This window comes from Solanum stenotomum, chromosome 7 (genome assembly GCF_019186545.1).
Source record: "Solanum stenotomum isolate F172 chromosome 7, ASM1918654v1, whole genome shotgun sequence".
Taxonomy (NCBI): Eukaryota; Viridiplantae; Streptophyta; class Magnoliopsida; order Solanales; family Solanaceae; genus Solanum; species Solanum stenotomum.
Genome location: NC_064288.1, coordinates 6,845,068 through 6,870,533, shown reverse-complemented (window position 1 = coordinate 6,870,533; position 25,466 = coordinate 6,845,068). Strand labels below are relative to the sequence as shown.

The 25,466-nt window shown below is 34.2% G+C and overlaps 3 protein-coding genes across 3 annotated transcripts in view; 1 reads left to right on the top strand and 2 right to left on the bottom strand.

Annotated features, from left to right (window-relative positions):
* The window catches only part of LOC125870523 (uncharacterized), a 225,067-nt gene that overhangs the window by 164,727 nt on the left and 34,874 nt on the right, over positions 1–25,466 (top strand). The gene's annotated exons all lie outside the window — the stretch shown is intronic.
* On the bottom strand, positions 13,813–18,657 carry LOC125870525 (late embryogenesis abundant protein 31-like). Its single transcript, XM_049550982.1, has 3 exons — positions 18,210–18,657; positions 14,257–14,568; positions 13,813–14,039 (listed from the first exon to the last, which is right to left on the bottom strand). The coding sequence occupies exons 1-3, from the start codon at positions 18,504–18,506 to the stop codon at positions 13,884–13,886; spliced, it is 765 nt and encodes a 254-aa protein (XP_049406939.1). The 5' UTR covers positions 18,507–18,657; the 3' UTR covers positions 13,813–13,883.
* Positions 22,028–22,860, bottom strand: LOC125870535 (uncharacterized). The gene has a single exon (XM_049550994.1). The coding sequence runs from the start codon at positions 22,641–22,643 to the stop codon at positions 22,155–22,157; it is 489 nt and encodes a 162-aa protein (XP_049406951.1). The 5' UTR covers positions 22,644–22,860; the 3' UTR covers positions 22,028–22,154.

Sequence of the window (25,466 nt, the reverse complement as noted above, 5' to 3'; positions counted from 1 at the left end):
GTTTTTCTTACTATACAGTTTGTTTAAGATAAGGATTTAAGCTCTTTGTATTAATAGCTTAATAAATTCTAACACACATTATGGCTTCATCAAAAAATTCTGTAGCTAATTTCATCTTATGATGTGACATACATAGGCCAACCTAGGGGGCAGTCAGAGTCAGATAGTTGTTTCACAAACAAGGAGAAATGGTAGCTACGATGTATCCATTGTGTGTATATATCGTATGTCTTGTATATTTTTATATTATAATATGTATGTATATCTAGAATTGTCTTATTCTATATATGAGCTACACTATATACATTCTTCTTAATTGTAGAAATGACTGAAGATGATTTCATTCACACCAATTCTCTACAACATGTATACATGAAAGTTTGTCTAGCCCTTCACAGTATGTATATCAAAATGTTTTTGTATTTAAAACTTAATAACTTCCACCTTTTTGTTAAAATTTGTTAAATATTCAACGGTTATCACATAAAAACATAACAAGTTTTGCTAAGAGTGTAACGACTTGTTCCCGTCCTAGGGAAAAGCCAATAGGGAAAGAATTTGGGCCAGAAAACTTTTGAGTAGTGACTTGGAAATTCCTAGCCTAGTCCAGATTTGGAGGAAATCTGAGTCATGTGAGGTCATGAGTATATAGCTAAGACGTTAATGAACCCGTACGACTTTATAGAATCGAATTCGGGCGAGTAGAACTCCCAAAACTGATCTTAGTGTGAGGGGGTAGTTTTTGAACGTCAAAGATTGAAGGTGTGTTGCGAAATGGGAGTTTGGAACTCAAATTTTGACTCTTTGTCTCCGTGTAAGCCGCTAGGTGGGATTAATCCCGCCAGGGCGGGGCCGCTGTGGCGGGATGGGGTCCGCCGTAGCCGGCCAGTCGCGACTTAAGTCGGGGAAAAAATCTCAATTTCGTTATTTTTCTGCAAACTTCGTTCTTAAGAGCTAGGAGACGATCCAGGGCGGTTTCTTGACAGTTTTCCACGACTTTTGGTGCTAAAGGTAAGGATTTTACTCCCCTAATCCGTATTTCAATCCGTAGAACTTAGATTTTTGCGTAATTATCATTGGGGGAAGATTTTGGCCTGAAGTTGATGGTGGAAAAAATCCTTAGCTGCACCTTAAGATTATGGGTTTGGTCTTGGGTTTGTTATAATTCGAGTAAATTAGACCTTAATTATTGATCCTTGCGTTAAATTATTCGTTTGTAGACCAAAACAAGTGGAAAGAATCCGAAAAGGGAAAACTCAAGTGTCTTAGGAGGATTCAAGCTTGGTTTCGAGGTAGGTGATTGTTTGATTTCCTGTTTGTGTGATATATGCTAGTTGATTACTACATTATATGCATGCGTGTATGTGAATAGGGAAATGCGAATCGAACCTAATGAAATGATTTTGTGTGAGCAATACATGCCATGAGCCTATTACTTGATTGTATGATTTGAGTATTGTTCACTGTGGATGTGATTGTGATTGTGATTGTGGTTGTGCTGATTGGACAAGGTGTCACATTCCGACACATACATTAGATTGGGTGTCACGTTCCGACACATACATTGGATCAGGTGTCACATTCCAACACATACATTGGATCGAGTGTCACGTTCCGACACATACATTAGATCGGGTATCACGTTCCGACACACTAACCGTTTAGGTGTGGGTTCCATGAGAAGACCATTGTGATTGTTATGTTATGTCTACTTGGCATTGATAATGGAAGACCATATGTTGCTCTAAATTGATGACTGAACTGTATCCTGTATATGTATGCTTATTATGTTGTAATTGCTTGTGTGTATTGTGCTTATGGGAGTGGCCACGTGATCCTACTAGTATACTGTGATTGTGTACTGATACTGTACTTACTCTTTCTTTGTTGAGTACATGACATCTTCAGGCGGCTACTGACAAACCTCAACTAGGTGACTATTGAGCGTGACCGGATTCAAGGGTGAGCCAATTCTTCCAGGCTGCCATGGATCTTTCTTGTTTAAGTCCACTCTTTTCGGACTCATACTATTTGTTTAGGGTGTTTTGTTTAGTTTACGGGGCTGCGTCCTCTTTTCTTAGACTTGCTAGTTGATCAGAGTTTTGGTACAATGACTTTCAGATTCTAGGGGTTGTTTTCCACAAATGTTTTAGTAGTTGTTTTGTTAAAATTTCGGAGTTTATGGGAACTCCATATTTCCTTAGACATTTAAAATTGCTTTTGTATCTTTAAATGCCTATTTTCTCGTTAAGTTGTTTAGTCATGTTGTAGTAGTGGTTCTCCCACCGGAGGGTCAGTGTGGGTGCCAACCATGACGGTCTGGATCGTGACAAAGAGTAGTATGAACAACACATGTTTTTGTATGAATTCCGTTATTTTTTTGGGACAAATTTTAACAAAAAAAATTGAAGTTAAGTTTGAAATACGGATGTTTCTTTTGTTAAAAAGGATAAGATGATTTTTCTGCTAACCAACATCGTTTATTTGAGATTTAAATTTTCAATCGCAACTCCCGAAATGACCTCACTAGACCAATTCAGGAATTTTGTTTCGACACAAACTTGAAACTCAATGAACTACACATAGAGGATTCAAAATTCACCTTGAGGTTTCAAGTTCAAATCCATGTACTACGTTTTCATTTTTCAAATTTATCCCCTTATTAAAAGTCATATATTCGTCAGTGCAGTCAACTACTTAGAACAAAAAACCATAAACCAAAACAAAAGTACTCACTTCAAATCTCAATTCATTAGAATTTGTTAAGATCAGATGTGGTGGTGATGGTGATTTAAATACAAAATATTTAATCGTGTGTCATGAGTAGCACGTACCACTAGTAACCTGAAAAATAAGGCCAGTAGTTCCACACAAAATGTTAAATTGCACTGTGCATGTTACATGGAGCGACTATGCCTGCTATCTAAGGAGAGGGTGTGGATTCACGTACACCCATGCTCCCCTCCCTACACCATTTATAACACCATTTAGAGGGGAGCGACTATGTATGTGAAGAAACCCAAACCACCTACACAAGAACAAGATTCTTGTTGGATTACCAAAAATAAATAGTAACAAATGGAACAAAGATTCTTATACTCATACTTGAAAACTCTTTCTCAAAAATATTTCAAAATCATATCTAGATACTAGACTGCTCATACATTGATGGCATATTCGATTGTCATACTAATCATGTTTTAGAAACTCTTTTCTCAAAACTATCTTTACTTTCTCAAAATTCAATTTAAGAACTCAAGTGTTGGCATTAAAATGCTTTTCAAAATTTATAACTCAAATTATAGGGTTCATGTGAAATTATGGACATGAACGACTCAACTCAGGGATTTTAATGGCAATAAGGAAACTCAATACTCAGAACTCAAGATTCAAGAACTCGAAACTCATAACTCAACGATATTTCTCCTCTCAAAATACTCAATTCATAGGGTTCATGCTGAAATATAGACATGAACGAATCAACTCAAGGATTTTAATGCATAATATATAGCAATTCAATAATTAGGAATATAATTTCAAAAAGAATTCGGAACTCAAGAACTCAAAATCAACTTATCTCTAGAATACTCAAATCTAGGGATGGAATCCTAGATTTCTCTTTTACTGATTTGAAGGTAGATGTAGGGCGTGAGAGAGAACTAGTCCAACACTATAATAGCCTTACATACCTGAAAGAACAAGGTTCTTGAAGAATCTTGAAGAAGAACTTGATTAGAAGCCTTGAAACCCTACCTTGAAGGAGAAAAATCAAGAAAACCTTTCTTCATATTTCTTGAATTAATTTATTGAAACTCTATGCCCAAGAATTATGATTTTCATTAGTGATTTATAATTGTATGGAGGAATTTGAGTGGGAAAGAATGGAATTCTTGGAGAAAGACTTACCTTGAAGAAAAATCTTGAATAAAGTCTTCTACTTTGAATTTTCCTTAGGGTTTTGTCTTAGGGTTTGAGAGAAGAGAGAATGATGGAATAAGAGATGAAAATCTGATTGTTTTGGGTCTTTAATTAGTAAAAAAATTCGTTTAGGATTTTCTTGAAGGTAAAAAGACAAAAAGACCCTTTTTAATTTTTTTCCGCCGGCTAATTCGTCACTACACTGTATCAGTTACTAAAATGGTCAAAACTTTTTACTCAGAAATTGGATTGACGCAAAATTGGTGACGTTGGAAAGAGAATTCAAATACCTTTGATTTGATAGGTTAAGAGCCACGTAACTCGTTATATTCTAAGAGATATGGTTGTTTGAAGTTGATCCAAGTAAAATCTTACATCAAAACGTAATTGGTAAGGAAACTTTCAACTCAAATTTGTGCTAGGAGTTTTTAGTGACCTTAATTGATATCCAAAATCATTCCCACACTAAAGAATTTACTTTAACACCTAAGAAAAATTATGAGTCACTCAGTACGACCTTATACACAATTCAAGAATGATTTGGGATTAACTTAGAAAATTTTAGGGTGTTACAACAAACTTCTAGAATAAAATAGGATCTTCGTGAAGTTGATCATTATCAGTCTTTCGACAAGCAGGGACGGGGCTATGGTGGTGTCAGGGTGTCCAACTAGACATCCTTTATCAAAAAATTTCACTAAGTAAAACACTTTCATTGCATACAACGAACAACCTTTATCATTCACATCATGTTATTTTCTTTTCCCTAATCATATATCGTGCATGCAATACTAACGAAACGATTAAGAATCACATAAACGAGAAAAACAAACAATACTTACCTACCCAAAAGGATTCCTTCTCGAACATCTCCTGATCATAATCCGATTTTCACAACCACCTTCCCCAAGATAACACTCAACAAATATCATAATGTCAACAATAGCTAATCAAGTCTATCATTAGCCTAAACCACAATTAACCACACATTCATCCACCCAGACTCCATCCTGAAGGCTTCTACATGCTATCTCTCGATAATTTACAAGATAATATTTAAGTAAAAATTGTTCTAACTATTTGGTTAAGAAAATCTAGCCTACCTAGACGTCAAAGAACTGTGGGAAAATTCTGAATACAAACTTTTGACTCCATGAGGGAGAATCTCGACGGACATAGATCGAGAACACGTGGATTTTGACCTTCTTTGTGCCGAAATCCCTCCCCTCCATTATTCTCGAGCATAGAGATGCTTATGAGATTTTTTAGAGTAACCCTCATTGTTTTATTAATAAAGAGCGAGAGGAAAATAAAACATTCATGTTTTTCGAGTTTTTACCCCTACTATAGCAGTTGACATGCCGCTATAGTAGTGTCATCATAGTGAAAATATTTCCGCTATGGCGGAATGCTGTCAACCTGGTTAATTTTAAAATTCCTAAATTTACGTTGTGTGCCCTAATTTTTAAATTAACATCGTATCTTAAATCTTTTAGGACTCTACACGAGGTGACTTGAATAACGACGGTTTAGGTCGTTACCTTTTTCTTTTAAAAATGATTTACCTAAAGATGTGACCGAATCATAATTGAACATGTGTAAAAAACTAATTTTACAAACTCGAAACTGTTTTCAGTTGACAAATAATGGCATAAATGAGTCTTTTCTCAACGAAAATGACATAAATAAGTCATTTTTTTAATAGATGGACCTTTTTATCAAAGTTTGATACCATATTTGATTTTTATCTCTTTTATAATGAAATAGATAATATATTATTCATATAATTTAAAAAATACTAATAACATTATTCATAGCTACTATAAAATCGTCAAATTATAATTAGTTGTGAGGATTCATTCGTGAAAAAATACTAATAAAGAATAACAACGACTAACCAATTGCATTTTAAATATAATTGGATGACCATCTTTTGTAGATACTAATTATTCAGATCAAACCTCTAAATTATTTTCCTAATATAAAAAGTTTGACCCAAAAAATCTAGTCAGAACAAGACCAAAATCATAAACTACATATACTTCAAGATGATAACATCTAACTTGGTATCTAATACACTCCCAATTAATTACATGCCAAACTACTTACTACCGACAAATTAGTATTCTCTAATTCAAACTATTCAAAAAGTTACTAAGCCTGAATTTTTCCTATAAATAGGAGTCAATCCTAAGCAAAGAAACACACAACAATAGTAACATAGTCATGTGATGCCCTCCCAAATAATCACACTTCTCCTTCTCTGCAGCCATGAATAGAAAAAAAATAAAGTTTGCTTTCGTTGAAAGTAAATTGACAAGGAAGTCCCATACAGAAAAAGAAGGAAAGAATTCTTGAAAAATACTCATGAACCAACACATTTTATGGTATTGAATTGACTACAATAATCTGTAATCCTTACCACAATGAACTTTGTGGTGTTCTCAAATCATGAAAGTTCATTGTGGTAAGAGCTATAGATAGCCGTAACCATTTAAATACCACAAAATGTGTCGAGTTCTCCAGCTTTTTCCAAGAATCCTTTTTTTCGTTTTCTGTATGAGACATCATTGTTAGTTTTACTTTTAATGAAAGCAAGCTTCACTTTTTTCTAGTCATCGCTAAAGAGAGAGAAATGTGTTTGTTTGGATGAGGATCTAATGAATTGTTGTTAAGTTCATCTTTGCCCAGGGTTGACTCCTATTTGCAGGGAACGATGACTCCATGATAGTTCTTTCGTCCGATCTTACTAAAGGACCCCAACAATTTTTTCATTTGGCGGCTATTTTGAGGACTCCTTCGCAAATGGTTCCTTTTGTGAACTCCTCGTAGGTTCCTCATTTTTCTTCACAAATCTTTCCTGTAGTGGTATCACAATTGTATTTGGCTTGATGGTAGTGTAAAGCACCATGTCAGTTGTAGTATTAGTCTTTTCATATAATCGATGTATTTTGATATCATTGGTGTTTAGGTGATCACACCTTGTTTTTGTATTAGGATTTCTTGTTGTCATAATCCTGATTCGTTGTGCATAGCACCACACTAACCCCCTGGTTGGAGAACTAACTAACGCCTAACACATAGTCCATTAAATAACCAAAAATAAACAATTTTTAATTCTAAAACAAGCTTTTTCACAATTAAAAATCAAAATCATTAAATAATCGCGGAAACCCTCCTAGAATTTGAAATTTGTATACCAAAAATCATATTCCTCTAGAAAATTAAGATGCAACTTTGAAATAAATATATTTTAAGTCTAAAAAATGGACCAGAGAGAAAGGAGAAACCCATAGCAGCCTGAAACAAGCAACTCACCCTTGGGTTCAGAATATGCTAGGATCATAATTGAGGTCGCAATTGGACCATCCAATAAATATTCCCAATGAATGCATCAATGCCATTGAATAACTATCATAACTACTCCATTGACTTTCTAAATGGTCCAACATTGTCTGAATTGATAGACTGGAATAATGATAATGTAATAACTTTATTTGATGTTTCATATTTCAACAATGAATTTGGACATCCTTTATAAAATTTTGGCTATGCACCTGCTGACAAACTTCAATTTCAATTTCGAAAATCGCATGAAAAACTATAATGAAAATCCTTTTTATCTAGCATTAACTTGGAAACCTTGTGTGCATCTAAAGCAAATTTAGGAAGAATTAATTAGGTTCGAGTAAATTTCCTCTCTCCCTATATACTACAAAACTTTAGATATGAAATGTTATAGTTCAGAAAGGTAACAACTAACACTATTATTAGGCATATATAGTACATAAATATTCCTTTAAAACTTGGACAAGCATACATATTCGCCTATGTTAGTAGGCAAGTTTAGAAGTCAGAAAGATAGTAAGAGTAACCCCTTTCCTTTCTATGCTCAGTTCAATCGTTATTCGAGGACGAATGATCCCAGTGGGGAGATATTGTAACATCTCAACAATTTCTAAGCTGAGATCCAAATCATTCTATAACACCGCACAACTCTACCCTTAAAATTTGAATCATTCGTCGTAAGTATATAAGTTTGAACCGGGAAATGTTCTGCTTTCAAATATGTTTTAAGGTCCTTTACCAAGTATATCAAGAGTATCTAAAGGAATCTAGGGTTATAAGAGACCTCAAACACAAAGTCAAGTTCAAAGCATTCTGTTACTTGGGAGCTGATGTTAAGTTTTGATGATTTAACAAACTTAGGGATCTAACAAGAGACCAAATCTAGGAAAGGGTCTTTTGGTATTGGGACTGATGAAAGGGGAAATGAATGAATAAACTCACCATGAGGAATATTTGTGTGTCTTCATCAAAAAGGGGGAAAATGTTATATTATAATGTTTTGATGATCCTCACAAATGCAGAGGCCCGGTCCTTGGCAGAGTACTTTCGTCCAGATTCAAAGTGGTGCACAACTGTAAAACTATCTTTACAGTTGTCTTGTCAGGTTGGTTGGTGAGATGTGCAGTGTACTTCACCAATAGGAAGGACATACCAAATTGTTTGTTTAAGTGGTTAAAGCTCTTGTTGGTAACTGATATATATAACAATAAACAAACAACGTTATTCATTCAAGAAGAGAGAAAGCTAGAAGTCTTTTCCAAGAACTCAAACATTAAAGAATGTAGCAAGGGACCTTGTCCCGGAGAGTTTGCGTACGAGAAAAGGACGAAAAGACAACTGTCAAAAGGCTGCCAACTCTGATGTGGTTGGTGCACAACCTTTGAGAACAATAGGCTCTCAGCCAATGGCATTGTCCTAAGGGTTTGTGTTCATTTTTTATATAGTCTCTTCTCCCTCAACACAAACTCAAGATTTGGCAAACAAAATTGTGAATTTCTGAAAATTCATAAGCTCAAAAAGAAAAGGCCATCTTCAAGAAAGAACAATGCTCATGCTCAACAAAGGGACCTGATAAAGTGCTGAAGCGTCTTTGTTGAGTTTGAGTTTTGTGTCTATCATTTTATAAGGTTCGTTTCAATAGACACAACTTCAGTTTTCGCATCTTGAAAATTCTCATGAACACAAGCAAAAACCCATTTTCGTGAAGTATCCTCCTCAAGAGCAACAAGGATCTGATAGAGCTGCGTGTGTCATAGTTATCTTAGGATTCATACTTTGATGCTTATATTGTAAATCTGTTCCTAATCTATAAATGAATAAAATTTTTGTTCTGGTTGTAAAAGTCTTAATCGTTTAAAGTTAACTTATTTAGTGTATAGTGTTATAGTTACTTAGTCAAATTCTAAATCATCTAGGAGCTAGCTGATTTAGTGGGCAGCGTCGTATCTGCTTAGTTGAAGTCTAAGTTATCTAGGACTGGATGGCTTAATGGGCAGTGTGGTATTTACTTAGGCTCAGTAAGTAATAAGAGTATTACTGAGCTTTGAGATTAAGAGTTTGATGTCGTTGGTGGTTGTAATCTGTGTTTCACTCTTGCTTGAGAAGATTAGTGAAAACAGTTGAAAATCATGTGTGATAGGTCATGATTTTACTCCCTTGAGAAAGGAGGTTTCCACGTAAACTCTTTGTGTTGTTTTCTCTTCATCGTTTACTCTTCATTACTGTTCTTGCTGAGTCAAGGGACCTGGTCCGTTGACTGATAGTGGACGCATACATTCCATCACATTTCTATTGGCTAAGTTCTCGCCTGAGTTCATATAAAGGTCAACTTCAAACACTCATGTCTCTTAGAATATAATGAATTAGGTGTCCTGTGACCTATCAAATTAAATGTCTATTAGTCTTCTTTCCAACTCCGTTGAGTTTGCCTTATTACAAGTTTGGAATAAAGAGTAATGGTTGTTTTACTGGAACATACCTGGGCTGGAAAATTGGGTGAACTTACCTGCTGAACCGGCAACCTGCCGAATGGGTTGGCAAGTCGCCAAACTAGCTTGCCGAATTGTACCGAAAACCTTGAGTTTATGTCCATTTTGGTGATCGAAAGTCCTAATAGGTGATACGCCGAGTATATTTGTTGAGAAGACTTCCAAATCGCTGATTTGGCCGACGAGATTCATTAATAGGTTATTTTCTTTGATTTTTATGATTTTATTACCTACTTATAAGGGTATTCTTGACCTTTTACCCTAAATCAACTTCCCTAAGTCCATCTTACTACCTAATACCATCATTATACGTATAGCAACTCTCAAAATTCTCAATTCTCATTCTTTCAAAGATCAAGAGCTCCAAGAAAGAATTTCTCCAATTTTTCAAGATCTAAATGCTCCAAGTTCAAGATTCTCTTCAAGAATTCTAAGGGTTTCAATCCAAGATTCTTCTCCACTCTTCATCTCCAAGAAACCTTAAGGAAGATAAAAGTTAGGGTTCAAGTTCTCCTTCAAACTTCTTAAAGAACTTTATTCTTCAAGGTATGTAAGGCTATTCATAGTGTTGGACTAGTTTGTTCTCACGCCCTACATCTACATCCAGTTAGGGAAAAGTTCAATCTAGGGTTCTACCCTCAAATTTACTAAATTCTTGATATGAGATTGCAATATATATGCATTGATATTGAGAAAATAACGACTATTTTTAGAAGAACATAAACATTTTTCAAAAGCATTTCAGCCAGATAAAGAGAAGTTCAGTTACCCTTAAAGAAAGTATTATTTTTCACATTGGAAAGAGAGTACTATTTTCAGAAAAGTATAAAGAGTTTCATAGTACTTCAGACTGATTTAGTACAATTTCAGTTACCTCTTAAAGAGATCTTTTGAGAAATTATCTCAACCTAGAGAGTACTTTTACATGAGCATTCAGTTATATTTTGGGAATAGTATTGAGCACCGATTTGGAGTAAGAGTTCAAATAACTCAAACTCCATAACCTACGCCGCCAACATAGATAGGATTGTACCACAAGACGAGCAACTCTTCACCTGCCTCAAGAAGGATTTTCAGTGGGTCCAATTGTTTAGTTGTGTCCTATACTCTGCCTCAAGATGGCTTTTCATCGTGATGGTTGTCGGTTAGAGAAACTCCTAGTAAAGTGAAGTGAATATATATATATATATATAAGTTTAGTATTTACTTTTATTACATCCTTACAGTAAGAGCATTAAATGATTTTCATCGTGACTTATGCTATTCTTCAGTTGAGCTACTTTCAGCCTTTCAGTTCAGTTATTCGTTTAATTCAGCCCTATTACATATTCGTACATTCAATATTCTAATGTCATTCGACCTACATCTTTCCATGATGCAGAAATAGGTGTTCAAGATCATCAACAGGCGCTCCGTTGAGATCACTTTGCACTTCTTTCTATCTTTGGTGAACCTTCCATGCATTCGAAAGGACTCCACTCTTGTCTTTTAGTTTAGTAATTTTGAAGTGTCGTGGGTCTTGCCCCGACATCCATGTTAAACTATAGAGGCTTCATAGATAGTTAGTGTTGAGTTTCTTTTAGTATTTCCTTTGAACTATTTTGGTGAACTATTATTGTTTTTAGAGTATTTTCAGATAGTTTTGATTATACAATTTTGAGATAGCGTGAGTTTTGAGACTTTTGAATTTAAATTTTATTTTAAAGCTTAAGTCTACTTGGGTTAGTCTTCTGCTAAGTAGTCAGCCCTTTCAAGAGTTCGCTTAGGGATCATCAATGGTTCTCGAGTGCCGGTCACGTTCAGGGTGTAGACTCGGATCATGACACATGGGAGTAGAGTAATATTACCGACAGAGATGTGTAAATTAAATTGAACCAAGTGCTAGTTGCACCTCCGAGATTGGGGTGTGACAAACCTGGCACTAGAGAGCAATGTCGTATACTAAGAAATTTGCAAGTTGTATTTAATATAATTTTATTTATAAATATGTTGTGCACCACATTTTATAAGCAGAAAGTTGTGGGGCATGTTAGAATGGTTACCCCATCTTTCTCAAATCGTGTTATGGAGCTGAATTTCCAGTTTATGATTGCTATTAGCATACAGAAAGAAATGCCTCATGCTAGACAGACGGCAACTAGCTACAGACCGAAGGGAAGACATTGGAGCTTTTGGTAGCTCCACCGTCAATTCCTCATATTGCTTTTGATCATGATCTTCCTAGTGCAATACATATGCTGGTGCAGTTAGTAGGGCAGTTCATAATTACGGTTAAAAAATTAAATTGCATCGCATCGCAATTCGAATCAAACCGATTAAAAAATCGATATTTGATTTGATTTGATTAAATTTGATTTAAATTTTGAAAATCGATACTATTTGGTTTGGTTTTGGCTGTACTAAAAAAACTGCAAAAATAACCAAACCGAACCAAGACATTAGATATATAAATTTTACAATTATTTAAATATTATTCATAAATAAAATATAAATATTTTGCTAAATTTTAATTAACCTAAGCCTACAACTTTACTATTTTCTCATGCCCAATACTTAAATTTTAGCACAACTATTACAACCCTAAGTCCAAGTCCATCAAAATTCATTACTTTAGTCTTTACCTACCCTACCTCAAATAAGATAGTCACATTTTCTCTTAATTAATTTGTTGTGTAATAATAACTCAAGTATTGCTAAATTGCTTAATTAAATCCACATTAGCTTTCTTGTGAATTGTTCATGTATTAGGTGTGTGTTTATCGAGATACGTATGTCCTAAAAAATTTGTTACTTTCAAATCGAAAAAATCTAGAAAATCCGAACCAAACCGACCAAATAAACAATAACCAAATAGACGGTTATTTTTTTCGTTTCGTTTCATTTGATTTTAGAAATTTAAAAATCAACTAAATTAATTTAATTTTGGTTTTAATCAATAACCGATCCAAATCGAACCATGAACACTCCTAACAATTGACGAGGGCACTAGATGTTGCTGAACCTTTTAAGGAACCCAAAAGTTTGAGGGTTAGTGAGTTTCTCGCTTTGAGTCTTCCACCCTTTACAAGCATAGATTGCAAAATGGATCTACAGTATTTTATAAATAAGCTTCATAATATCTTTAAATTCATGCATGCTTTAGCGATCGAGTCCGTTGAGTTAGCAACATTTCGTTTCAGTATATAGTAATAATATTGTGGTACAAGAGTTGGGAGAGATCCAAAAGGAGCGTTGTGCACCTCCGCTCATCCGGGAGAGTGTTACATAGGCCTTCCTAGATTACTACTTTAGATAGGAGACAATGGATGTCCTAATTTCTGAATCATTAAATAGGATACAATGAATATTTTCCAGGTTCAGGCTTTTGTATAGAATATAAAGGAGCTACGCAACATCAAACAGTATGTCGGTAAGAGAGTTGAGAGAGCAGAGCAGAAGAGGAATAGGCTCACCGGTTCATTGGGAGAGTTTTAGAATATGATTCCGGACCCTGATGTTTCAACAAGCCTCCATTACAATACTTTCAGGGTAGTAGGTCTAATTGTTATAAACGGTTAGATCTAGGTGTGGGTTCACGAACATCAGACTCTCGATATTAGAGGAATTCAAACCAGACTAGCTCAACTCCTATATATTTAGTATGTGTATCTAAAATCGCCTTATTCTATGTATGCGCTACACTATATACATTCTGATCATTTATACACATAACTGGAGGTGATTTCAATAACACCAATTCTCTAAAAATAAATTTTAAAAAAACATCACAACCTCATAACATTAACACCACCATACATACCACTACCAACTCATAAAATCCGACCATGGTTTATATGGATTTAGGGGTTGTCAGAGTGTTCATCAGAACCCCCTCAACAAAAAATTAAGGTAATTTTTTTTTATCTATAGACATAAATTTTTAATCTTCTGAACACAACACTAAAGATTGACTAGTAACTTAGAGGATTTAAAATTCCACTTTGAGGTTCAAGTTCAGACTTCATGCACTATATTTTTATTTTTCAAACCCCTATTGTTAAATATCTTGAATCCGTGCCACTGCACTCAACTACCTACAACAAAAAACCATAAACCAAAACAGAAACACTCACTTCAAATCTCAACTCATTAGAATTTGTTGAGATCAGATGCGGTGGTGATGGAGGCTGCTACACCTCCCGGATGTGTAGCCAAGTCGGGCGTATTCCTTATTTCAGCACCCACCACGCCTTCTGCGTCTTCCTTCTTCACTGCCTTATCATCTATAAGCTTGCTCGTTGCATCCTAAAGAACAAATTGACAAGAATTAACCGTAATTTTAATACGAAATATTTAACCGCATGTCATGAGTAGTACGTACCACTAGTAACCTGAAAAATAATGCTAGTAGTTTCATACAAAATGTTATTTTTCCGAAACTCCTATTCTTTTCATAATAATTAAATCCAAATATCTATATTGAATCTAAAATGAAGGATGAACATATAATCAATGAACTTACTCTTAGCACATCGCCAAGTGTGGTCTTGTCATCTGTTTGAGCATTTATCGAAGCAGCACGTTGAGCTTCCGTTCCTACGCCTCCTGGCACTACTTCACTTCGTCCAGTAGCTCTTGCTTCTGCAGCCTGTATTGCTGCAGCGTCGCTCTGCTCAATTGGTTTGTCCCCTGCAGGCTTAAGTGCCACCGCCTCTAGTGCTTCACCTACCGTAACTGCCTCCTCTTGAACTCCTGTCGTAGGATATCGTGCTGATCTCTCTTCATCATCTCCACCTCCTCCTGCTTCTGATGGATAAATATATTGTGCAACTACCTAAATATCCAATTAATTGTCATTTTCATACCTATCAACTACGTACACCAAGGTGCATTATTGTTGTGTATATATCAATTAAATTTGAAGGGAATCCATTATATTGCACTTACTATTTGCTGAAATTTTGGTAATTTTACCTATACTAAATATTACCCTTCCTGTATAAAAGCTATTAATTTAAGAGTTAACACCTAGTACACTCTACTTTAATTTAAGAGTTAACACCTCAAAATTCAAAACCCGTGCAAAAATTGTGAAACATAGCACATAAATTTAAATCGTTCCTATATCATAATCATAGAAATTTGTGATTATTTTTTCAATAGAGATTGTTGAGTATCAAAAACTTACTACCCTGAGTCCTATAATGAGAACACGTTGAAGGCGTACGTATTATTAGGGGAGATCGAGGCATCAAATTGGGATAGTCAGGACCAAAAGCTTCTAGAATAAAATGGGATCTTCGTGATGTTGATCATTATGAGTCTTCAAACAAGAATGGACGGAGCTACGGTGGTGCCAAGGCATTCAACTGGACACCCTTTATCGAAAAAATTGACTATATATATGTCAGATTTTACTTTATATTGATATATATACTATTTTGAACACCCTTCCAACTAATAGATTCCAGTAGCTACTTGAAATCTATAACATATTAAAAATGCACAACTTTGATGTGAAGTGAGCAATAACTTGATGGCAATTGGGTGTTGAAGTATGCAAGATCAAATCCCTATAAGATCACATTTTTTTGTTGAATTTACTATCAAAAGTTTGGACACCCTTCATAAAATTTCTAGCTGCGCCCCTGGCTGGTACACTCAAGTAAAACACATTCATTGCATACAATTGACAACCTTTATCATTCACATCATGTTATTTAATTCCTTTTCCCTAATCATATACCATGCATGAAATACTAACGAAACGATTGAGAATCACATAAAACATAACTGGAAAAAACAAATAACACTCACCTACCCGAAAGGATTCCTTCTCGAACGTCTCCTGATCATAATTCGATTTTCATAACCACCTTCCCCAAGATAACACTCAACAAATATCATAATTCAACAATAGCTAATCAAGTCTATCATCAGCCTAAACCACAACTGACCACACATTCATCCACCCAAACACCATCCCGAAGGCTTCTGCATGTTATCTCTCGACAATTTACAAGATAATATATAAGTAAAAATTGTTCTAACTATTCGGTTAAGAAAACCTAGCCTACCTAGATATCAAACAACTGTCGAAAAATTCTGAATACGAACTTCTGGCTCCACGATGGCGAATCTTGACGGACATTGATCGAGAATCCATGGATCTTGACCTTCTTTGTGCCGAAATCCCTCCCCCCATTATTCCCGAGCTTAGAGCTGCTTATGAGATTTTTTTGAGTAACCCTCATTGTTTTATTAATAAAGAGTGGGGGGAAATAAAAGAATTCATGTTTTTTGAGTTTCTACCCCTACTATAGCAATTGACATGCCGCTATAGTAGTGTCATCATAGTGAAAATATTTTTGCTATGACGGAATGATGTCAGCCTGGTTAATTTTAAAATTCCTAAATTTACGTTGTGTGCCCCAATTTTTAAATTGATATCGTATCTCAAACGAAAATGACATAGATAAGCCAAATTTTCAACGGGTGTCATGGATGGACCCTTTTATTAAAGTTTAATACCATATTTGATTTTTTTTTCTCTCTTTTATAATGAACTAGATAATATAATATTCATATACTTATAAAAATACTAATAACACAATTCGTAGCTACTATTAAATTGTCAAATTATAATTAGTTGCGAGGATTCATCAGTGAAAAAATAACAATAAAGAACAACAACAATTAACTAACTGTTTTTAAATATATCTAGATGATCATCTTTTGTAGATACTAATTACTCAGTTCAAACCTCTAAATTATTTTCCTAATATAAAAAGTTTGACCCAAACAATCCGGTCAGAACAAGACCAAAATCATAAACTACATATATTTCAAAATGATAACATCCAACTTGGTATCTAATACACCCCCATTTAGTTACATCCCAAAATACTTACTACCGACAAATTAGTATTCTCTAATTCAAACTATTCAAAAATTTAGAAAATCTGAATTTTTCCTATAAATAGGAGTCAATCCTAAGCAAAGAAACACACAACAATAGTAACATAGTCATTTGATCCCCTCCCAAACAATCACACTTCTCCTTCTCTTCAGCCATGAATAGAAAAAAATAAAGTTTGCTTTTGTTGAAAGTAAAAATTGACAAGGAAGTCCCATATAGGAAAAGATGAAAAGAGTTCTTGAGTCTAACCAACACATTTTATGTTATTGAAATGACTACAATAATCTGTAGTCCTTACCACAATGAACTTGTGGTGTTCTCAAATCATGAAAGTCACCACAAGTTTATTGTGGTAAAAACTATAGATGACCATAGCCATTTAAATACCACAAATGTGTCGAGTTCTTTAGATTTTTTCCAAGAATCCTTTTTTTCTTTTTCTATATGAGACGTCATTGTTAGTTTTACTTTTAATGAAAGCAAGCTTCACTTTTTTCTAGTCATCGCTTAAGAGAAAGAGAAATGTGTTTGTTTGGATGGAGATCAAATGGTTAGGTTTTTGAGTGCTTCTTTGCCCAGGGTTAACTCCTATTTGCAGGGAACGATGACTTCATGACAGTGCTTTCATCCGCTCTTACTAAGGGACCCCAATGATTGTTTGATCTGGCAGCTCATTTGAGGACTCCTCCACAAATGGTTCCTTTTGTGAACTCCTCGTAGGTTCCTCGTTTTTCTTCACAAATCTTTCCTCTAGTGATTTCACAATTGTATTTGGCTTGGTAGTACTGTAGAGCACCATATCAATTGTAGTATTAGTCTTTTCATACAATTGGTTTATTTTGATATCATTGGTGTTTAGGTGATCACACCTTGTTTTTGTGTTACGATTTCTTGTTGTCACAACAATCCTGATCCGTCGTGCATAAGCCAACCACTTACGCATAATCCATTAAATAACCAAAAATAAACAATTTTCAATTCTAAAATAAGCTTTCATTATTAAAATTCAAAATCATAAAATAATCACGGAAAACCCTCCTAGAATTTGAAATTTGTGTACCAAAATCTAAGTCCTCTAGAAAATGGAGATGCAACTCCGAAATAAATATAGTTTGAGAGAAAGGAGGAACCCATAGCAGCCTGAAACAAGCAAACGCTAGGATCTCAGTTGAGGTCGCAATTGGACAAATCCAATAAATATCCCCAATGAATGCATCAATGCCATTGAATAACTATCATAACTACTCCATTGACTTTCTAAAGGGTCCAACATTGTTTGAGTTGATAGACTGAAATAATGATAATGTAATAACTTTATTTGATGATTCATATTTCAACAATGAATTTGGACACCCTTCATAAACATTTTTTGGCATATATAGTACAAATATTTTTAGGCATATATAGTACAAAAATATTCCTTCAAAACTTGGACTAGCATCTATATTCTCCAATTTGAATGTGTCTATTTTTTCAACGCTATACGAATTTAAGTTTCTGCTATTATTACTTATTTCATAAAGTCCATGATTATGATGAAATAAGATGAAGCTTACCTCTCCACTGACGGATTCAGAAACAACGCGAGTACCCCCAACTTCAACTTGAGAAACGGTAACGCCGTGTTCTCTGGCGAAATCATTAGTAGCTACAACACCAATACGCTCATTCTGTGAGGCGGCTGACTGCATGAGTGATGCAGGGCCGCCTCCCGGAACATGACCGAGTGCTATACTCTCTGCTGATTGCATTATTGCTGCATCTTCTGGCGCTATAATTTCTGAACCAAGTTCGCTTGACACCGAAAACACGTCCCCATATGTTACGGGTCTATCTTCATTACTCATGCTCATCTTCTTTAATTTTTTAACAAAGGATATATATCTCTAAAACTTTACAACGATCAAAGAGGAACGAGAAACAGAAGCTGCATTAAGTGGTACTGCCAAAGGCTGGCAATGTATTACACGTGTTGAGGGATATGATAAAACACTTCACTATTGATTTTACAGATGGTGCTTTGTAAGTTGCGGTGTGAGCCGCCCAAACCATTCTTTCTTTCGGGCTATTTTTGAGATTTTGAAGAGTGTTGTACTCCTAATATTTACTTGTCCGTAACTTTGTAAGCAGTGCAATTCAAGTAAAATTTCAATAAAGAAAAGGATAAGTATAGAAAAAATAACATCAATCTTAAACGTTGAACAATGAATAAAGTCTCAATTAATAAATCACACCCAACTTCTTTAAGTAAACCCCATGGACGTGGTGCAAATTGCAATGGATGAGTTACTTATTCCTTAATCAGAAGTCTCGATTTTAAGCCTTTGATATGAAAAAATCTTTGGTGAAAAGCGCTACCCTTAAATGGGCCCTATCCGATGCGTATCTGAATTAGTCAAACTCCAACGGAAATCGGACACCAGATGAAAAACAAAAATAAAACAATGGAGGCACCTTTGCCATTAAAATGTGGCCATCGAGAGTGACAATACTTAAAAAGAGTTTTGAAAAGCCATTCCAAGCAGAATCTATTCGTGTCCCACTCGCAAAGAAAGAGTTGGCGAATAGTTCAACTTTCGTGTAATTTCAGGAGAGGTAATTTGGCAGCAAAAATACGTCTTTCTCAAGATAAAAGTTAAAGCTCTCAGATCCATCCTTTACTTGATATCATGGTAGTATGTGGAGTGTGGAGCCTCAACTTTCACATCAGAGTAGACTAGGATGTGTCATTGCCAGCAAGTGTAAATGGCACATATTTGTGTTGCTGACACAAGGGAGTGTGAAGCTAACATTTGCAAGACCCCACTTATCTCATCACCAGAAATTATACTAGTACAATTTACTAAAACTGTAGAAATAACCAGGAAAAAAAACACTGTACCAGCTTCTGATTCATCAAAATCATTCAAGAAGAAACTTACCAGGATCGTGACAACACTTGAAGCAAGTATTGTGCAACATCTGATATTAGCGAAGAAGTTGGTTTTGGCAAAACAATCTACCAGCAACCAGAAGAAAAGAAACATAATGCATCTTCCCCTGGGTGATAATGCAACTCGACATAGTCAGTCCCACACTGCAATAATACACTTTTATTGAACATACAAAAGTTAAAGATATGCAAAAGCTACTAAAGGATTCATATGGAAACTTTCGCAAAGGCTTGGGTCAAAGAGCTGTGACTAATGAGCTATGCTACATGGTTGGGAATGAAAACAACTACTCCTTATGTTTGGAACTTGGAAGCAAAAATGACCACTAAATGTATGGCTTTTGTAAGGTCTATTTTAGATATTCGATTGTAGTAAATCTCACATAAGAGGATTAACACGAGAGTTTTTGACCAAATTCATCAATATTGTCTTACTTCAACTTCCATTATATCCTTATAATATTCCACTTAACTAAGAACATTTTAAGCTTAACGCCTAGCATAAAGACTCAACAAAACCTTGATACTCTTTCACAAAAATGTGGTGATACATAGTTTTGGCTATATGATAGATATATTCTCACAGCAAGAAAGAAAAGAGTGATATCTTTGTTTCTGGGAGATTCTTCTTTTGTTTCTCTTTTTTGTTAATAAAAAGATATGAAAATAAGAGAAAAAGATCATTCTGTCAGAAAAAGATGAAAAACTCAACAATAGGATGTTTTTTGATCATTTTTAAGAAACTTAAAGGATGTTCTTAGTTAAGTGAAGTATTATAAGGATGTATTGAAAGTTGAGGCAAAACAATAAGGATGAATTTGGTCAAAAACTCATTACCATGATAACCGAGTGACAGCTCCAGAAACTCCTTAACAAAGAAAGACCTCTCTTGGACTACAAGATGATTAAACAGTGGATCTACAGCCCTTAAGGCCAGTTAGCTAAAAGTTCGCAGATCACCTAGCCATGGGAATATAGAAGCCACATACAGATTATTACACCATCTATTTGCTCTAGGTTATTTAGGTAAGCTGGAAACAGAGTAAAATGGTAGAATCTGCTTCTAATGGGCCATAACATTGGTTCTGCATTTCAACAAAATGCAACTGGGACTAATTAAGTAGTAAGTATACTCAAACTCCACAACATCCAACTATGGACATTTCTCTATGAATTACATCTTCAAATTATTTTCAGATTCGCTAATTAGCTCTTAAGCTCTTCAATAATCTGATTAATTCTATTCTACATGCAAAGCAGATTGAAATCTATAGAATCTATATGCAACAGAATTCTACACTTGGGTACTGATGTTCAGAAGAGCAGCACCCACCAAACTATAAGAATACAAATGAAGAACTATGCTGCGAAATGACTTTTGCACAGCAATGACAGATAAGACAATCAGGGAAAGTTCAATTATTAAAAGGATAGAACCACGGAAGCTTCGATGGGACATTATTGGACAAGCATAGAAGTGCAACCAGATCCAAATAAGCCTACAAATCAACATGGTTTAATCTGTTGGAAATTGGAGTAACTAGCAAGAGAAACATATAATGACATTATGAAAAGAATTAGGACCACTATACATAGCATGGGACTGCACATACTTGAGAAATTGTTATCCCATTAGCAGCTGAATAATGATGATAATTGTTCGACAGTTCCAAGCATTTTTTGCAACAGTGAAGGTAGAATTACCAACATCAGCAGTTCTTCGGCTACTTTGGACAGCAGAAGGCTATATGACGTGTGATCAATTCTATCTTAGACACTAGGAGCCATGGAGTTTCACTATATATGTTCTTCCATTGGTTCATCACTCATCACCACATATCTTTGTGAAAGGAAATAGAAGTATATACAGAAAATCAACTGAATGGTACCACCATTGCAAACTGTTTAAATGGTCAAGTGATTTTGAAATAGTGGCAACCAAACAAAACCAGATGAACCAAATTTCAAGATACAAAGAAAGAATGCATCTTTATATCGGTAAGATCACACACATGAACCACACATAAAGAAGAATAAAAAAAGAAATGAGTTATTGGCCCATTACAAACCTATATGCTTATACAACACAACCAATTGAACAACTCAGCAACTCAAGCTACGCAGATGCGATTGGCACAAATTGCAACAACAGAAGTATAAAGACTACTTTAACAACTCATAACCATTAATATTTCAAGGAAAAGCTTGCTTCTTTTCTTCTTTTACAATCGGCCTATTAGTAAATTCCACACCACATTAGTGGTTAATGAAAGCAATGATTCAACTAAATTTCGTCGAATACATCCATAGATTACCCCACCAAATCTAGCTGAAGTTCATTATTATGAATCCTCTTCATTACTGACCTTTTGTAAAGTAAAAGCCAAAAAGTAAGGAAATAAGTAGAGCACAATGATCAAAATTCAAATTCAAATTCAAATCCAAATCCAAATCCAAAGAGTACTATTTTATTTAATTGAGCATAGATAGTTAAGATATATCCCTTTAGCAAGACGAGCCACAATTGGGACATAAACTGAAAAAAAAAGAACTGAAGCTACAGAGAAGTTTATTGTACAAGAATAAGGCGTCCAGCCTCACCAATACCACCATCATCGACCACCTCCTCATCTGGGTCTTTCGGAACTGTGACCACCAATTCGCCGTCAGCAAAATCAGCGGTAGCCAACTCCGGCAGAGTTGACGGCGGAAGACGGAATCGCCACAAATCAAGTTCAAACTCACCCAAAGACGAATCCAAAACATTATCCCCTCGAATTACAATCTTAGTAACACCCGGATAGATCTCAACTGTATCAGCCCTAATATTATTACCAGCATCATCCGTCGGTACAACAAAACGGAATGAATCAGAGGTTTCTTCAATAGAAACATCCGCATCGGAATTAAACGGAAGTTCTAGAACTTTCGCGAATATATGAGGGAGTCGCCGGAGCTTCTTCTGACGGCCGGATAACGCATTAGCCTGAGAAAGAGCCGAAACGATGTCGTATCGTAACGTGATGTTGCGTTTTCTTGGTACTGGATGAACCTTCATGATTTTAAGGTTAGAAGAAAAAGAATAAAAATCCTTTTACGAAAATTGGGTCAAGACAATTATTTTATAAAAAAAGAAAGAAAGGGAGATTGTGGAAGGTTAAAGCAATGAATTTGCAGAGAAAAGTTATTTTGTGGGTAAAATACAGTGGAAATTCTTGGCTTTGGATGGAAGAGAAACAAGAGTACGAAAAGGGATTAAATGAAAAGAGAAAATTGGGAACTTAGTCACTCCAGAGATATTGATGAGGTATGGAGAATATTTATATTTTGTATTTATATCAAATTAAATAATTTAATTTTAAAAATTAAAAAGTAGGAAAATTTACAGAAATTTCAGTGCATTGAGATATATGGGATCAAAAATATTTCTAGATACATTATATATAAGTGGATTAGCATGTGTTTGAATACATAACGAATCTTGTCCGTCTTCCTTTCATCTCGCTCTGCTCTCCTACATATCTTGTATCTTGTGTGATTCACATGTATTTGGAATATATGACTAGCTCGTCGTTCTCTTATTATTTTAGTATATCTAATAACAAAAATAAATATATCTAGGTGTATATTCCTCAATATATAATAAAAAATATCTTAATTAGTGACAAAATTATTTTAAAATATAATCAAAATTAGTATATATGGTAAATATATAGGTCTAATAAGGTAGTTAACATTAGGGGTGTGCAAAAACCGAACCGACCGATAAACCGAACCGAAAAAAGTGTTATTGGTTTATTGTTATTGGGTTATTGGGATAACGGTTATTTAATGGTTTTACAAAAAAAAATTATTGGGTTATCGGTTCGTTATTGGTTTTTAATATTGGGTTATTGGGTTAACCGATAACCCATTAAGTATATAATAATTTACTATTTTAATTTTTAGTTATACATATATATAATATATTAAAAAAATATTAATATAATTAGTAGTATATTAGACTAAATATATAAAATCCTACGCAATAATTAACACTACTTAAGAATTAACTCTCCTCTCTACTTTTAGTTATTTAACCTTTAGGTTTTACTTTTTAGTATTACTTATTTACTTTAGTTAGTTTATAATTGACTAATATTAGGTTTTGCACGATTGTAAATATCTGCAATTTGATTAACATTAGGAATTCAAATTTTGTGTGTGTGTGTTTTTTTTTTAAATAACGTAAGAATTTCATTTAGTTACCATAAGCATGACCTCATTTGTTACTGTTTTGACTTTTGTCTATGATTTGGTTTTATTTGATTATCTTTATTGCATAAAGGGGACCTCGTTTTATATATATTATGGTGATCGAAAATTAACCAAGTCTTTGTTGTGATGACCAAAATACAACAAGTTGGTCCTTGTTGTCCCGTTTGGAATGATTATTTTGATGTATGTGTATCGCGTCAAATTATTGGATAAGTCATATATTTGTTTTGAAAGCATTTTCTTATTGGTTAAACCGAAAATCGAACCGTTAAAGACCTAAAACCGATAAACCGAAAACCGATAACAAATATCTTATTGGTTTGGTTATCGGTTTAGCATATTTAAAAACCGAAAACCAATAAACCGAACCGATAATACTTATAACCGAACCGATACACACCCCTAGTTAACATGAGTTTCGTTAGGATTTTAAGAGGTCGTTTGGTACAAACATTGATAATGCAGGGATTAGCAATGTAGGGATTAGTAACGAAGGAATTAGTAATGCAGGGATTAGTAGTGTAGGGATTATTTTTTGTCAAGTGTTTGGTTCATTGTTTTCCACTTGACATTGTGTTTAATTTAAAACTCTACAAAAAAATTATTTCCTATTATACCCTTTGTGTTATTATGAGATTGTTTATTTCATGTAATTGGGTCAAGGTAGATAACCGCCGAACAATATATTTTTTTTGTAGGATTATCTATTCCATTTAACTAGTTAAGCTATATATATATATATATATATATATATATTGTTTGAAGGTGTGATGTATATATGTATTTTCTATTTTTTTGTTGGTCAAATATATCTTAAACTTAACATAACACTACTTAAATTGTTCAATACCTAAAGCTTATTTAAAAAAACAAATAACTCAAGTGGTTAATCGACAAACTATCTTGAATAAAAAAATGGAGAAAAAAATATTAGTGAAATCATTAAATTACACTAAACGGATTTGGAGATTTAAAAAGAACATTTATAATCATTTCAATATAAATAAAAAGGAAATTAAATTACAAAAGAAAATTAGGATAAAGAATACGGGGATAGTTTAGTCGTTTAGGGGTCTTAATCCAAGGTTTGTTAAACCTTGGATTAGTCGTCCCTCCATTTTTTAGGAATAAGATAAGATCACATAGGGTGGATAAGCAATTCATGGATTAAACTAAATAAAGTAACCAAACAATGTATTAGATGGACTAAATTTTAATCCATGGACTATTTTATTTAATACCGCCTACCAAATGGGTCCTAAGTGTTTAAAAATATATACAATACTTAACTGAAATATATTCGCTAGAAAAACATTCTGTATTAGTTTGATAGTAGTATATTTAAGGGTGTAAGTAAATTTTGAGGGAAACTATGTAAATACCTCCATAAAAATAAAATAATTATAAATATAGGTCTTTTTATGTCATACTCTACTAAATAATTACACTATATACATCCAACTAATTTTGCTTAACCGATACTAAATCAGTATCATATACTGTATTGGTATTATTAAGTCTGATAATATATATTATATTGGTATCATTAAGTCTGATAATTTCGTTTAATTGATTTTAAATCAATATATATATATATATATATATATATATATATATATATATT

Excerpts from the sequence above, each read along its gene's own strand:
- LOC125870525 (XM_049550982.1), bottom strand. The coding sequence starts at position 18,506 with ATGAGCATGAGTAATGAAGATAGACCCGTAACATATGGGGACGTGTTT. Across the intron at positions 14,569-18,209 it reads CTGAATCCGTCAGTGGAGAG|GTAGTTGCACAATATATTTA; the intron begins GTAAGCTTCATC and ends TTGGATATTTAG. Across the intron at positions 14,040-14,256 it reads CACTTGGCGATGTGCTAAGA|GATGCAACGAGCAAGCTTAT; the intron begins GTAAGTTCATTG and ends TTTGTTCTTTAG.
- LOC125870535 (XM_049550994.1), bottom strand. The coding sequence starts at position 22,643 with ATGAAGGTTCATCCAGTACCAAGAAAACGCAACATCACGTTACGATAC.